The sequence below is a fragment of the Ochotona princeps genome, chromosome 10 (genome assembly GCF_030435755.1).
Source record: "Ochotona princeps isolate mOchPri1 chromosome 10, mOchPri1.hap1, whole genome shotgun sequence".
In the NCBI taxonomy this organism is placed as follows: domain Eukaryota; kingdom Metazoa; phylum Chordata; class Mammalia; order Lagomorpha; family Ochotonidae; genus Ochotona; species Ochotona princeps.
The window spans coordinates 50,005,208-50,022,023 of NC_080841.1; the positions used below are offsets into that span (position 1 = coordinate 50,005,208).

Below are 16,816 nucleotides of genomic sequence, written 5' to 3' on the forward strand. Positions count from 1 at the left end.
AAATTGTTCCAGAAATCTCCTGCGAATCATAAACTAAGGAAAACAGCAACAAAGAATAAATTCTAGTGTTCCCCATTAATCAAAAACATTTCAAATGTCTAGCTGGTTAAAAGCATTAATAGGAGAACAAGTAGAAAACAAAGAGTAATCTTAAAAAAAATAAGGAACTCTTCATTTACTTAAGCTAAAGGAAATGCTATACATATACATCATTGTGAAATACCAATAACTTAATGGTTTAAGGACCTATCACATGGACAATTAGTAAAAAGTACTATTTGTGGGCCTTTACCTAATAGCTTTGGATCCTACATAATAACTAAAAATTTAAAATGTAACTAAGCTCTAACTACATTCCAATAAAACAGTGGCATACACATGAAAAGGAGCCAAATGCAGTTTTTAACCTCTTTTTTCATATAACCATAAAAAGCATAAAAGCTGGATTAACTGCCTCCCGAACCCACATTTCACCAGCCGGGTTCTCATCCCCAGCTGGCAAAACTGGCAATCCTTTATTTTTGTTTAAATACCTGGTTTGCAGCCAGAAGGGAAAGTGAATACATAAAATGAGGGTTTTTATTTTTGAAGAGAAATAAGCAACAGAAGAATAAAACTGCATTGTAAAAAAAAAAAAAAAAACGGTCTGACATGATGAATTTTATTTTGCTTTGTAAATGAATGCTGATTCTCAAAACAAGTGGCTTTGCTTCTGAACATCCGTGGTTTAATTGATATACAGATCCATGATGCCATCATTAGAACTATTTGCCATATCACTGGTACTGAACAATACTGATGCAAGTATTATCTAAGAGACACACAAATACAAGCACTGCTCAGATGCAATATCCTAGTGACTCAGTCACCCTCTGCATCTAAAAACTTGCTATCAGTTAGTTGGAGAGGTTTTTTTTTGTGTGTGTGTGTGTTTTTAATTTAATTGCTGCCTCCAAGTAGCTGTAAGATGAACCATTCGAGAAATAAAAACAAAAGTGATTATGACATTCTGCATGTGAATATTTAACAAAAAAAGTTCCCACTGTGCTATTTTTTCTCTTCTTTAAATTGAAATCATTTCAAAACACAAACACTCTAGAAATCTTCAAGTCAATTCAAATTCAGTATTTTCTTTTAGACAATTTTTTGGAAGATAACTTTTCTCTGTTAGTAGTTACTTTAAAAAATTATTGTAATATGAAATCCACATTCTAACCTAAGGATTACTATACTCCCTTCTTGCTATTTTTGATGAATTTTCTTGCTGGCACAAAGGCTAACTGATTTTTACTGTCAAAGAGCAAATTCAAAAGGTATGATAGTGAAGCGAGGTGGAGTGAGGTACAACGCTCAAGCACATTTCAGCCCTATTAAAATGAACCTTAGCACATGCTGGATGCACAAGCAAACCACATCATGCTCCTAGAGAAATAACCTAGCAAAAGACCTTAATTAACCTAAAGTGTCTCCCCTCACACCCCCCCCAACAAAGTCAATCTTAAGGACTTTGAAATGAAACTCCAACTGTAAATTCGCTACATCCTTCACTCCCTACCCTCTATAACCACAGACGACTCAGTACTTTATACCTACACTTAAAACCACACAGAGATAAAGGACAAGATGAGATTTCAAACACTGAAATGGCAATAAATGTTAAAACCTGTTGGCTGATGAGATGACATCAGGTCAAAACTAAACCCAAACAAGGCACAAACTGTAGGAAGTGAGGGTTAGGTTCAATTTTTCTACCAAAAGCTAGAAATTGTTTAACTTTCTGATATAATAAAACCTAAAGATTAAAGGGGTCACAGCATACACCAATTAATAGTAAACATTCCGGTAGTATCTTATTAAAATTTAAAAATATTTGATAAGGACACTTCCACTTAGAATAATCAAGTCAGTTAAAAACAAAAACAAAAACAAAAAAGCAAACAACATTGCAACCAAGATCATAAGTTAGTTCTTCAATGGTTACTAATTTCAAAAAATGATGTTAATATAACAAACCCTATGTTTTAGAATACCATCAATTAAAGCTTCCCAAGTAAATATTTATTTGGTGAGTAGACATTTGCAAAAAAAAAAAAAAACTCATTCTAAGATTATTTACCAATCAGGATTTACTGAGAAAGGGACACCTCCCTCAGCCACACAAGGCACCCAAAGGCAAGCAATTACAGGAGGCTATGCACACCCTGGAGTGGCTTACTGCTCAATCAATAATCCTGACAGAACAGATGGGGGAAAATTAAACATCTAAACAAACTGTCTGCACACCTAGGTTGTGAAAGTAAACTGCGAACTTGGATGAACCAATTTATGGCTAATTCAAAAAATTTTTGTTTTTCTGGTAACCTTACGTTTCAGGTAGCTGATGTGTGTGTCCTTCATATATAAACATATATTTATATACTCTGTCACTGAAAGTCTCTTTATATATTCTTAACATCACAGGTACTTGCTAAACAAAATGATCCATAAATCTTCCAGTTGAGATTTTAAAATGAACTGCAGCTTCATAAAAAGCTTTTTTTCTTGACATTTTCTTCATAACCATATATTCTGTAACTATTTCTCATCTGTGAGAACTCTTGAAAGACAGCAGCTGTAAATGCCGTTCACTCTGCATCAGAATGCTGCAGAAGCTTGATGGCCACTTGCTAGGATGCACACACAATAATCTGCTTACAGTTAACACTGCCATTTCCAAAAGCAAACACTGGTCAGAACAGAGAAAATCCTTGAACAACAGCTAAATGGATACAAGGATTGCAATTAAGTCATACTCACACTTATCTTCCCAGAGATTTCTATAGTGCCCTTTTATCCTGAAACAACATTAAGGGATGCCAAGAAACTGGGTTACACCAACCCAATTTTAAACAGCTATAATAAAACAATACTTAAATCACTAGTGCTCCCCATTAATGCTGATCTTAAGTATGCTCTCAAGATTGAGAATTTAGAATGAAAACTTGTGCTTGAACCAGAATCAAGCCCAAGTATGGAATGCAAATATTCAGAGCATGTATCATTGAAAAGAAGTTTCTGTGGAAAATATCTGCTGCAAGAATTTACAGATTCCCTGCATGAAAGTTATCACTTGCAAATATTGAGGCATTAATTCCATTCCAATTCATGCTTAAACAACATCCAGTTTTAAAACAAAATAGATGGCTAGGAACAATATAAAATAGCACCTTAGTAAGGAAACAAATTGAACATATTCCATTAAATAATATGCTAACTCATACTACTGAGTTTTTAAAACTGAATTCTTTGAAAGCAGACACCTTTCCCTTTTAAAACGTCTATGTGAACTAACCACTGTCATTCTTAACTTCCCCCTTAATATTGGTGATGAGATCTTTTCAGAACTATCAGAAAAAAGACTTTCAAAAATGCTCCAGGAAGTAACAAGCTATATGAATTATTAAAAATTCATTGGACAGAGTCACCTTTAAAAGGCTACATAAAACAAGTCTCAGAGAGTGAACCAACAGATGGGAGATCTGTCTCTCCCCCTCTCTATCATTCTGCCTTTCAAATAATTAAATCTTTCAACAAAACAAGTTCTAAGATGAATACACTGCAACTTCGTCCAAGGAATAACCAAAATGTAATTATATGCATTACTATTTTTATCTACCATATACAGACTCGTCTACTTTGAGCCTCATCATTTTTCTTTCTCCTGAAGACAACGATGGATCCTAGAAAATGGCATCTTTTACATTTATTCTCTATTGGATTTAAAAGCAAATACAATTTATTCAATATATTTAAATCAAGAAGGCTGTTATTCTTCTCATTCATACTACTCAATGCCAGCCCTGCTCTTACTACTAGTATTAGTTACTGTGTCATTCTGACATTGAATCTACATGAGTTAATAACAATAACTTGGAGCAAATTTGTGCAGCAAATGAATTAGCAAAATATTCTAATTTTTCAGATATTTCCAATGTTATATAAGATATTAAAAACTGCAGGCTTCGACAAATGAAAAAAATTATAGCAAGTGAATGCTTTCTAAAAAATAGGTTCTGGAAATTAAGAATGTATTAAAACCTGTCTTTTTAGACATCAAGAAAAATCATATTGTACTTAAATAAAATTATATGTTTCTGTTCCTCAGCAATAATCACAGATAGTACACATTTCCCAACAACCCAGTCATTTTTGTAATCTTTTTGTTAGTTCTAACTTGATTATCAAATAATTTTTATTTTTACACTATTACAGAAGTGCAGTTCTCTAGGTTTCCAAAACCACCTTATTCAACCTTCCCCATCTGTCACCATCTGCTTCTTTTTAACATGTACTTTCTGTGTGATCACATAAGCATGTGAAAAATAACTAACATTCAGATGATTATCTGCGGGTACATTTGAGGACTGGGCATAATAAAAGTGAACTGCCAAAACGTACTTAACACTTTTAATTTTGTTGGGTCTTGCATGTAAGCTACATTTGATTTTCAAACTGTTTTACAGTTGGAAAGTTGATCAGGTACTGCTAACTCAAGAGCAAAGCTGAGACTCTAAATAATTAGCACTGCATAAAAGGGTTTGAATTCAATAGGAGCCAAATCAAATAAAATTTAACAGTAAGACTTTAGATATGATGTCTGATTTCTTTTATAATTTTTGGGTGTGAAAATATGGGATGGATTACAAAGACAAAAATCTCATGATAAATTATGGTCTACAATTTACTATAGGTCAAGTTAATTTTAAGGAAAAATGAAACCACGCTTGTGTACAACTAGACATACAAATTCATTTTAAGAGATAGCAGCACATTACATGCGCACTGCGCTAGGATCAACTTGGGTAGTGCCTTTTGAAAACACAAACAAAAGGAACAGACCAGAGTGCTTCCCAAGCTGGAAGAGTGGCACCTTTGTAAGCCCTATTCTTCACAAAATAAAGCTAGGAAAAAAGCACTTTTTAAAACATTCTGTCTTGAACAAATGCACATATATGCTGTAAACTACTTTTTTGGTGTTTTCTATCACAAGAAATAAACTGAGTTTATTTACAAGAAGTCAATCTAAAGACTTGAGTAGAGTTTGAAATGTAGGACATTTATCAAATTGGTTTTAAACTGATTCCACGTATGCAAAAGCAAAAAAAAAAAAAATCACAAAAACCAAAAAAGAAAAACCCGCTACATGATGTAATCAACTGTACAAGAGGAGGAGAAGGGAAAATATTGAGAGTGAGTCATTTACAAGAGAAGGGATAGTTAAGACTACATTCCAGATCTGAGACATAACTACTACATATACCATTATCAAGAAAAGACTAGCATTAATTACAGCATTTGGAGAAATTTCAAGGTTACAAAAAGGTGAAAGTCACCATCTGATGGAACAGGGAAGGACAATGGGCTCATGTCTACCCCTTCCTGCACAGATACCAGGTAACGGGGATCACAGTATCACCGTATCACCTTCCTTGTAATTCACAAGTGATATTCTCTTACCCACAGGAACAAACCTCAACTAAGCCCCTTTGTGTTCCAGTCTGGACCTGTATGCCTGTCCTCTGGTCTTCCTGCTCCTCTTCACTGGGGCCAGATCACCCCTACAGGCTTAGGCCTTTTTCCTCACAGGCCACTTTGTGTAACTCCAGTAAAACAACTCTTGTTTTTTTTGGGGGGGCGGGGGGTGTAAAGTAATTATAATTTCCCATATCTTATCATGCTAGTACACACTAAAGCTACACAAGGACAAAAATAATTTCGTGCTTCCTTTGTATTTCAGCACTAACATAATTCCTAACATTAAATAGGTATTCAATAAATATTTCTTTAATGAATGAAATATTCTTTAGTCAAATGTTTAAATTCTTTTTAAAATAGGATAAAGGCATTTCTAGCTGTCTTCAGTTAACATGGATGCAGTATATAACACAAATATTTAAAATACAAAAAAAAATAAAGAAATGGTATGAGAAGTTAGTTTCAAGATTCACCAGCCACAAACAGAACTGTTCTCTCTAATAAAAATAAAGTGTCAAGATTTTAATTGTGATCCCATAGATACCATGTAAGCTCCTTTTAAAAAACAGCCTTTTGCAATATTTTTTAAAAGGTAAACAGAAATATCTTTCTTTAAAAACAAATTGGTCATTTCTTGTGAAAGAATCAGATTCTTCTTGCATTAAATTCTGTTTTGTTCTTCAGATGATAACATTTGCATAGAAAGCAGTATCTTTGTTTCTTAGGAGATTATCTGCTTCTGAAACGAGATATATTTATCTTCTTCAGAAATAATTTCCCTTAATTGTGACACAACTAATTTGGGTATGCTGAATGTGGGACATCATCATTCATGGCAAATGTATAGCAGGGGTAATTGAACCCCAGAGAAACAAAGGATTTGTTTTTCATGACATTCATACACACAAACAATCCTATTTTAGAAAATATGATCTTGTATTTGAATAAACAAGAAACAGTGTTTCTAAAATTTTACTTAATTCAATGATAAAAATAGAGAATTTTAAACTCTAGTTTTTGTAACAGATAATATATTTTTAGCAAAAACATAATAGTTGGATAGTTTCTGTATTTTAAGTATTACCACTTACAGCAACTCAACATTACTGAAATGCAAACTTAATTACTAATTGAAAAAAACAACCTATTGTAAGCCAGCAGGAGTTATTATCTATATAAGAATGCTAATATACATTTACTTCCCAATTAACTTTTCCTACTGAGCATTTACAATACATCTGGTTTTTGTTTGTTCTGTTTCATTTATTTATTTAGATTTATTTATCTGTTTGGAAAGCTGAGTGTGAGACAGAATCTTCTACTAGCTGGCCTATTCTCCTCATGGCCACTACAGCCAGGGCTGGGCTAGGCTGAAGCCAGGAACCTGAAGCCAGGAACCTGGAACTCCATTTCCCCAGGGCTAGTAAAAACTCAAATAACTTGACCTATCATCTGCCTCTTCCCAGAAGCAGTAAGTGGCACTGATGGACTTGAATAGATACTCCAGTATGGGCTGCAGGCAACAAGCATCGTGACTTAACATGTCATAATATCTATCCCCACAGCAACTGTTTTAACAATTAAAATGACTGGGATGGACATTTGGTGCAGTGGTTAAGACACCATTTGGCATTATCACATCCCATTTCCAAGTACCTGGGTTTGAGTCTCGGCTCTGCATGTAATTCCAGCTTTCTGCTCTCATGCACCCTGGAAGGCTGCAGGGATGTTTTAAGCAGCTGGGTGACTGCCACTGACCTGGGAAACCCAGACTGATTCACATGCTGCTAGCTTCAGAAATGCTTGCAGTGGTTGTTGCAGGCATTCAGGTGTAGTAAAACCGCGAACAGAAGACACAGTTCTATCACTGTCTCTCTGCCTTTCAAATAAAATGAAGAAACATTTAGAACTTTTACATTGCTAAGTGGCCTTGAAAATGTCACTTTCTGAGGCCACTATGCACTAGTTTAAGAAGTGGACTTTCTACTCAAATCTCATTACAAGCTTGATTATTACTGTACCACCTGTAAGTTGTATACTGATGGCAAGAAAATTAATAACTCATAACAATTCTTATACTTTGTTTTCTCATCCTTAAAAAGAAATGAGGTTTGCCATCTATCACAAAATGTTATTCCCTATATTAAGAAAATAGATGTAATGCACTTATACAGCAGGGAGCACACTGCAGATATTCAATAAATAGAAGTCCTTATCCACCTAAGTTTCAGGCTTCCCTGTTTAATCCTATCCTAACCTCTTCAATCTTGCCTCAGGGTTTGTCCTGTTGGGCAGATGTTTCCCCTGTGTGTCAGCCATAGCTGTTCCTTGTTAATGAGATCTCTGGGCAAACATCGCTTTCTCTGATCAATGTGACTACGGAAGATATTCTTTTCCAAAGACGGCTGCAGTATTCACATGCTCCTTTACACAGAGAGGTAAGACCTACACCTCAATCTCGTCAATCTTTACAGGCTGACAACTGCTTCAAGAAATGAACATTTGACCAAACGATGCCATCTGACTTCTGAAACAAGGCAATCAAAAAGATGCATACTGATGATCTAGCAGCACAATTCATGATAGCCAATAAATGAATACAGTATGATAGAGCCACTTAACAGAAAACTGGCCACAGAAAATAATGAAATAGCAATAAACACACAAAAACATGCAGGATCCTTGAAGGCATGAGGCTTAGTGAAAGAAACCAGACACAGAAGACTGTAAACAATACAAAGATATTTATATGGAATACCCAAAAGGAGCAAATCTATAGAGAAAGAAGTATACTGGAAGTTGCTGTGGGGAGGAAGACACATGGAGCTGAGTGTGAAGAAATAAACCGGAATCAGATGCTAGTGACAGTGGCTTAACTGTTAGCACGCTAAAAATCACCAAACTAGGCTCTTTCAAAAAGTAAGTATGACGGTACATGAGCTGACTCTCATTCTAAAAAAATACACCTAGAAAGTACATTCCTGAGAAGATAATAAACTTTTGGTCATTAACCAGATTTTAACAAATAGGCAGGAGCAATGCAGCTTCTATCTTGTTCTTACGATGTCTGTTTTTAGCATTCGGTGTTAGAGAACTCTGACTCCCTCCTCTGAAGTTGGCATCAGGAGTCGTTGCAGGCCAATGCAGGCCACACACAAGGGCTCCTGTCAGCAGCATTAATCAGGCACCAAGGCACAGCCAGCAGTAATGGTCCACACACCAGTGAGGATGCTTCCAGGGGATCCCAGTCTCCAGCAGCCACCACTGACTTCACAGGCCCACTGAAGTTTTTTCAGCTGAGCTCCATATAAAAGTGGAGCAGAAGTCAGCAATCCCTGCAAACCTTATCTGTGGTCCTGGTTCAGAAAACCCACAATCATATAAACTGGTTGCTTCACCCTGTAATAGAGTAGTTCACTACCCAGCAACAGTACTAGAACATACTGAAACAACTGGAATGCCATGTCTTTATTTTGCTTTTATGTTTTCCTCTATGGAACATAAGATGGTATGCTATTCATGTTTGTTGTTTTCCACCATTAAAACTAATTGCCCTGAGATTAGAGTTCCTCACCTAGAAAAATACCCAGGATATAGTAAATATACATTAAATATTTACTGAATAAAACAAATTAATGAAGTAGTATGGAACCCTTCGCACAAGGTTAGTGTTTGAAGCTTACTTTGACATCAATTCAAAGATGAGGCTAGCTATATAAATAAAACTCAACCATAATCCAAAAATATCATAAATCCAGTAATTGCTATAATCTTTGTTCCTAAGGAAAGTCAGATAGCTTGTAAAACTACATGCATTCTTGCTAAATTGATTCACTTAATCTATGCTAATAAATCAAAATGGACATAATTTAAAAAAAATTGATTCCATCTACCTCAATTAGTGCCTTTGTCCTATAAAGCTAATACCTTCCATACACACTTGACCCTACAAACAACATTAAGCAAATGAGCATAAAGTAAGTTTAATTCATGATGAAATACAAGTAAAAGTAGTAGGTAGTATTTTTTTTTTCATAATGCCTAATGCCAGCTCTCTTTGTAAGATGTAATGTTTCTCTGGTTTTTCCCACAAATGGAACCAAAGTCTACCTCTGGTGCCAGATACTCTGGTGTGCCACAGAATGTCTTCATGGTGGCTGCATCTGTGATTCCTTCCTTGCAAAGTCCAAAATCTGTAATTTTTATGTGGCCATCTTTATCCAGCATCAAATTCTCCAACTGTGTATTGAAAGAAAAATGACACAGTTAGTTCAACATTCTTCAACAACAAAAAACTCTGTTTTAAGAAATTATTTAATGCTCAATAGGGTAATTCAGAAAGAAAACAAAGTTACAGTTAATAGAACTTTAGGTACTTACAAACCTCTAGCCTCAGGCTTAAAAAGAAACATGTTTTGTCAAACATTTCATGATGCTGACATAAGTGACTTTCAAACCAATGGGAAAGAATGCTGTGGTTTTAAAAGCCATTATTGCCTAAGTTTTAAGAACTAAAACCTGTTTTTAAATCAAATATCAATTTTCTCCTTTTTAAAAGATAAAATGGGATTTAACAAATCATATAATATATATATCACCTTCTATATATATGGGTCTAGACGGTTTTTAACAATTTCCCTTGGGAATCCACTGCTATTACAAAATACCCACAGAAATGTTCTTTGGTGGTTGGTATAAATCAAACCTAAATCTTACTTTGTAAGGTAAGGCAATGTAATCTTCTGCAATTTTTTGTGATTAAAAAATGCCAACCCTTTAACACATGAAAGTCAAATATTCAAAAGTTTATAACATGTACAATATGTTTGGTATAAAGTCGGAATCTCTCTGAAATCATTTAAAACCAGTCTAAAATTTTTAGACTAAAACCAGATAGTAAGATCATCTACCTCAAATGAAAATCATAATGTGCCAAAAGCAAGCAGGACAGGTGAAGTTTGAATAAGCCATAAATACATCATTGAACCTTTCTAAAATAAAAAATTCACATTTTTTAAATCTTTTTTATGACTTTTTTCCAACTAAAACCCAGAAGTCAAGCCATATTTATACAACCAACAGCAAAGCCTAAATAATAAATTCAATTAGAAACCCCAAGCAACAGTCTAGTCTGTCTGAGATTTCTCTATTCTTCAGCTAGCTCTTCTCCTTGCTTTAGCTCCTTTCTCCATCCTGTTCAAACAGCACCACTGCTGCCTCCTTCCCTAACTTGCTGTAAGAACAAGGGGGTGTACAGACCACAGCTTCTAGTGCATAAGGTGTATGCTCTGCTCTTAATGCGTATGCCAGTTATACCACAGGAGCAGATATTTTAAGACTGTAAAATATTTAAAAATCTCTCATTGTATTTGAAATTCTGATAAATTTTCAAATGTAAGATATTGAACAAAATGTGGAAGTTCTGTAACCCACAACAATCCCACTCTCATCTATTTTCACATGTATTAGCCCAATGCTCTCTATACTTTATATGCACAAGGATTTATGCACATGTAAAAATATGTACCCTATCTCCACACTATAATAAAGCTGTTTTAAATGGCTATGCACAAAACAATCAAAATATACATGTTATTTAATATTAAGCATTATTTTCTTAAAACCCTTGTTTATAACTGATTCTTCACCCTTAACTTCATCTGCAAGTCTCACATCAAGGTTTAAGGGATCAGGAATAAACTGAGATGTGAGAATGTGGTTGAAGATGACCAACTGTTCAAGTCTGCCCAGAGCAAAGAGGTTTCCCGAGACACAGAAGTTGCATGGCAGCCAGGCAGGCCTGGGCAAATCAAGACAGCTGTTCACCCTATTTGCTTTGTAAATCAGCGTTTTAAAGTATTATAATGACATATTAAGAAATAAAGATTAGTCTAAAGCATGTCCGAGATGAGCAGCACATTTCCTGGAAGGCAAGAGAGAACAAAATAGGTTAAGATGAGGGGTTCAAGTCAGAAGACATAATAATTAGATTCCAGTTTTTCCCTTCCAGAGCCACTCTGGGCACATTAATTTTTATGCATCTCAGTTTCATCAATGAAACAAATGTAGGTAACAGTAGCAGTCCAGGATGGTGGGTTTGGCAATCAGATGAGAGACTGAGTGCACAGCTTAAACCGTAATAATTCAATAAATGAACCAATCATGCTTTAAATATTCAAAGAAATTTCAGTAGCTGGTTTGTAAGACATCAAAATGGTGTGGGCTCTTCTAGACAGAACTTTAAAGAAAAGAGCAAAGTCCATTAGGAACCTCATAAAACACCTTGTTAGATCAATGATTTCACTGAAGATAATTTTCAATATGCAACAATTTAATTTTTGAATAAAACAAATCCTTCATAGTTGTAATCAGTTATTTTGTAACAGTGCTCATCTTCTTTCATATTTTTTCCTTTCTCACCAGCCTACATAAACAATGTTGAGATTCCTTAGTAGCTGCTCCAGTAGGTTTGGGGGTGTTCTAAACAAGAGTGAATTACAAACCTGCAGAATTAACAAAATCGCTTTGCACTTCACAGTTCAAACTCACATTTTCGGAGAATCAAGATGGCGAAATAGGGTAAGGACACGTTTATGCGGACAGAAAAACATTTCATCAGGATGAAGCAGAGAGGACATATTTCAGGAAATAGGAAGGGACAGAGCAACAGCAGAGGGGTACCTGGAGACTGACAGACACAGGAAAGCAGCGGACACAGCGGTGTGGAGTTGCAGAGACTGATACTCCAGCACTGCGATCTGAACTCCAACAGCATCCAGAACACCACCGGCAACCAGGTGGGAAGGGACTTTCTTTTTTTTTTTTTTTTTAAAGATTTATTCATTTTATTACAACCAGATATACAGAGAGGAGGAGAGACAGAGAGGAAGATCTTCCGTCCCATGATTCACTCCCCAAGTGAGCCGCAACGGGCCGGTGCGCGCCAATCAGAAGCCGGGAACCAGGAACCTCTTCCAGGTCTCCCACACGGGTGCAGGGTCCCAATGCATTGGGCCGTCCTCAACTGCTTTCCCAGGCCACAAGCAGGGAGCTGGATGGGAAGTGGAGCTGCCAGGATTAGAACTGGCGTCCATATGGGATCCCGGTGCGTTCAAGGCGAGGACTTTAGCCGCTAAGCCACGCCGCTGGGCCCGGGAAGGGACTTTCACTGCGAGCTCGGGTGGTGAACCCAAAGAACTGTCCGTTCTGCTGGTCCGTTTGATTTGACCAGGAGCAGAGCCAGAGCAGCAGATCTGATGGGCAGTGCGAGAACAGAGTGGATTTCACAGCCAAGTCAGCTGCTTAGAGCTGAATTGGGCACCATTTTGCGAAAGGAGAAAAGGACAAGGGAAAGAACTGAGCATGCGCTGAGCTGGGAGTGAGCTCATTTCTGTCTCAGGGAACTGCAAGGACGTGGCATTCTACGGGTTCCACCCAGGACAGGTCTGGGTAGCCCTCGGATCTGATGGCCAGCTGATCAAGAACTGTAGTGGTGGTATGTCAGGCACCTTTTTGGGCACTGTGGCAATAGCTTTGGGACTGCAGGGGACAATAGCAAACTGCGCATGTGCTGATCTCGCAAGAACTTGCTGAGGTCCGTGATAGCACAGGTCGCACAGGAAATTAATACTGACTCTGGCAGCGTACCGGTCAAAACAGGTCCGTGTGGCACCCAAACCTAAAGTCCAACAGGTTCTGACAAGATCAACACCACCAACAACCTAATTATATAGGACACTTGGTGTCTCTCTAATCCTGGGACCTGCTACAACTGGAAGTGGGAGAAAGGTTGCAGTGACAACAGTGCAGCCTCAGCACGGTATCACAGGAGGTGGAGAGTGGTGAGCCAAGAGCTGGGGCTGAGGAGACCACGGTGGAAATCTAACATAACAACCCAGACCTGGAACTCGCTGGAGGTTGTGGCACAAGTGGCTGCAAGTAAAAAATTGTGTACCAACCGCAATAAGTAAAATCGCATTGTAGACCTGTGGGTGACAAAGCTTAGAAACCTGCCCCAAGGAATTCAAGACTCTGCTAATCAGAAATACAATGAACAAGAGCAAAAGAAGAGACAAGGGCACAATGAATATTACCGATGAATATTTTGAATGAATTACAATGAATATTTTGCAAAGGAGCAAGACCCTATGCCGGGCCCAGCGGCGTGGCTTAGCGGCTAAAGTCCTCGCCTTGAACGCACTGGGATGCCATATGGGCGCCAGTTCTAATCCTGGCAGCTCCACTTCCCATCCAGCTCCCTGCTTGTGGCCTGGGAAAGCAGTTGAGGACGGCCCAATGCATTGGGACCCTGCACCCGTGTGGGAGACCTGGAAGAGGTTCCTGGTTCCCGGCTTCTGATTGGCGCGCACTGGCCCGTTGCGGCTCACTTGGGGAGTGAATCATGGGACGGAAGATCTTCCTCTCTGTCTCTCCTCCTCTCTGTATATCTGACTTTGTAATAAAAATAAATCTTTAAAAAAAAACCAAAAAACAAAAAAAAAACCCTATGCCAACCTCAGAGTTAACTGAGGAAGACATTGAGAAAATGGGGCACACAGAATCCATAAGATTCATTTTAAAGATTCTGATCAACAATGAGAAGCTCATGCAAGAGTTCAAAGAATTTAAGGAAGCAATAAAGCAAATCAAGGCTGGTATATCAGAAATTAAGAACACAGTAGAGCAAATTAAGAGTACAGTAGAGAGTCTCCAAAATAGAATGAAGCAAGCAGAAGAAAGAATCTCAGAACTGGAAGGTATTTCCTGTCATCAGGGGGAAGCAAACAAAAAGCTGGAAGCAGAGCTGGATCAGGCCAAAAAAAGTATTCAAGAATTGAAAGACACTATTAAGAGGCCAAATATAAGAGTTATGGGAGTCCCAGAAGGTGCAGAAAGAGAAGATGAGTTTGCAAATGTATTTAATGAAATAATAAAGGAAAATTTCCCTAATCTGGAGAAAGAATTGGGAAACAACATCCAGGAGGGGCACCGAACTCCCAACAGGCTTGATCAAAAGCGATCTTCACCACGACATATGATAATCAAGCTCTCTTCAATCGAACATAAGGAAAAGATCCTTAAATGTGCACATGAAAAAAAGCAATTAACCTATAAAGGAATGCCAATTAAACTCACAGGAGATCTCTCACAGGAAACTCTACAGGCAAGAAAAGAATGGAGTGACATATTCCAGAATCTAAAAGAAAAAAATTGTCGGCCTAGGATAACATATCCAGCAAAGCTTTCTTTTGTCTTTGAAAATGAAATAAAATTCTTCCACCGTAAAGAAAAGCTAAAAGAATTTGCCTCTTCCAAACCTGCCCTACAAATGATACTTCAAGAAGTTCTCTTGACAGAAAAGAGTAATAGCACCTACCAAAACCAAAGGCAAATGGGAAGAACATCCCAGTAAAATGACAACAGTAGACTAAACCAATGAACAACCCATTCCTAAAATGACAGGACCAAAGTAACACCCATGTATATTAAACTCTGAATGTAAATGGCTTAAGCTCAATCAAACTCACATTTTCAGGGAACACCCAGATCAGAAGACAGGTGGCTCAGGACCACATCAGCAACCCCAAGGCACCTCTGAACACTGAGGGAAGCCCTGACTTGGGCACACTTGCCACTCATCTGTAGTACACAGGTTGTGAAACTCTGTTCTAACTGCAAAAGGGTAAAGATTACAAATTTTAGAAGACCATATACAATCCTGGATACATCCACATACATATGCCCACAGACACATGTTATCATTTTATTTAAAAGATGGACACTAAGATTAAACAAAATAACAAAGCCAGCCACTTCCATGGACAGAAGACTACTAAGGAACATCAGTGACCCACGCCTGTCAGTGACTCTACAACCACAGTGACTCCACCAAACACAGTTTTACACACTAAGTCGACCCCAGAAAGGCTACACAAAAACCACTCTGCAGATTACAGATTTAGGCTTACAGACATTCAAGCACCAAGATGCTATAAGCTGAGCTGCAAGAACGGAATGTCCATGGAATTGAGAGTATGGTGGAATACTGAATGGAAAACATCTCTTTTCTTTTAAACCCTCTTCCCTTTTCCCCATGTAAGAGAAATCCAAACTTTTATCCACTTTTATAAAAGTGAAAACCCAGCTGGAGAGTCATGCTATTTAAAAATTTGTTACCGGGGCTGGCATTGTGGCATAGCTCAACATGCTGCCACTACTTGTGACTCAGCGATCCTGTATAAGGCTGGGAGTTCTCCACTGCTGATCCAGTTTTCTGTCAATGCGCCTGGAAAGGTAGTAAAAGATGGCCCAAGTACTTGGACTCCTGCCACCCACATGCGAGGTCAGGATTGGTTCTGCTCATAACTTTTGCCTGGTTCAGTCCTGTTTGTTACAGCATTTAGGGGAGTGGACCAATGGATAGAAGATTCATTCTCATGTTCATTTATTTCATTCTCTTTCTTATTCTCTCCCTTTCACATAAATAAATCCCTAAAGGGGAAAAAAATTGCTATCAACAGAACCCAATACTACAGTTTAATTTTAGAGGAGGAGAGGATCCTTGAAAGCAATGGCATTAAATTTCTGCAATGAAGGGAATGAAGAGAGACAGGGTGGAAATGTAATGGTCTGCAGAAACAGTGGACAAAACCAGCATGCATTTCCATCAGTGTGGATTTATTTGAGAGGAACATCAAGGAGCTGTTAAAGGCTGGGAGAGCTGTAATAAAAAAATTCTAAGCCCATTCTTTGTGCTGCTATTAGGGCTTGAAATTATCTAACCTACAAAGGTGGTGGTTTCTCATATCAACAGTGTAAGTGGTTACACATTCTATGATTAGGTAGAGAACGAAGTCAGGTGTTCCACAAATAGAGTAGCAAGTTGTGTACCGTTTCCCTCCATCTCAAACTGATGAACTTTTGGGAAACTCACTACCTAATGCTTTCCAGAATAATCAGACTTGCCTATTCCACTGTCCTTGATCAGTCTTTTCTGTCCCTGAGTGGGCGCAGACATTGAAAATAAAGACTGTAGTTGCCAAGAAGAACCAAGCAAAAAAATGTTTAATATCTAATTTGCCTTACTGTGGATGTCTCTGAAGAGAGTTCACTAAATTTTATGCTATCATGAAATATTAGCTTTTCCTAAGTAATCAAAAATAAAAATAGTGGGTCCTTAATAAAACAAAACTGTGTATCATGACATATACTGTTAAGTCAATTTAACTTCTTAAGCACAATAAAAGCCTCAGCAATTTATCCGTTGCTATGTACACAATTTATTAGATAACAGTAACTGATA

The 16,816-nt window shown here is 37.5% G+C and overlaps 1 protein-coding gene across 3 annotated transcripts in view; it reads right to left on the reverse strand.

Moving 5' to 3' along the window:
- AKT3 (AKT serine/threonine kinase 3) overlaps positions 1-16,816 on the reverse strand; it is a 261,075-nt gene that overhangs the window by 24,924 nt on the left and 219,335 nt on the right. For all 3 annotated transcript variants that reach the window (XM_058669410.1, XM_058669411.1, XM_058669412.1), the window contains exon 10: positions 9,625-9,753. In XM_058669410.1, coding sequence (XP_058525393.1) covers positions 9,625-9,753 — 129 coding nt within the window. The remainder of the gene's footprint in view (positions 1-9,624; positions 9,754-16,816) is intronic.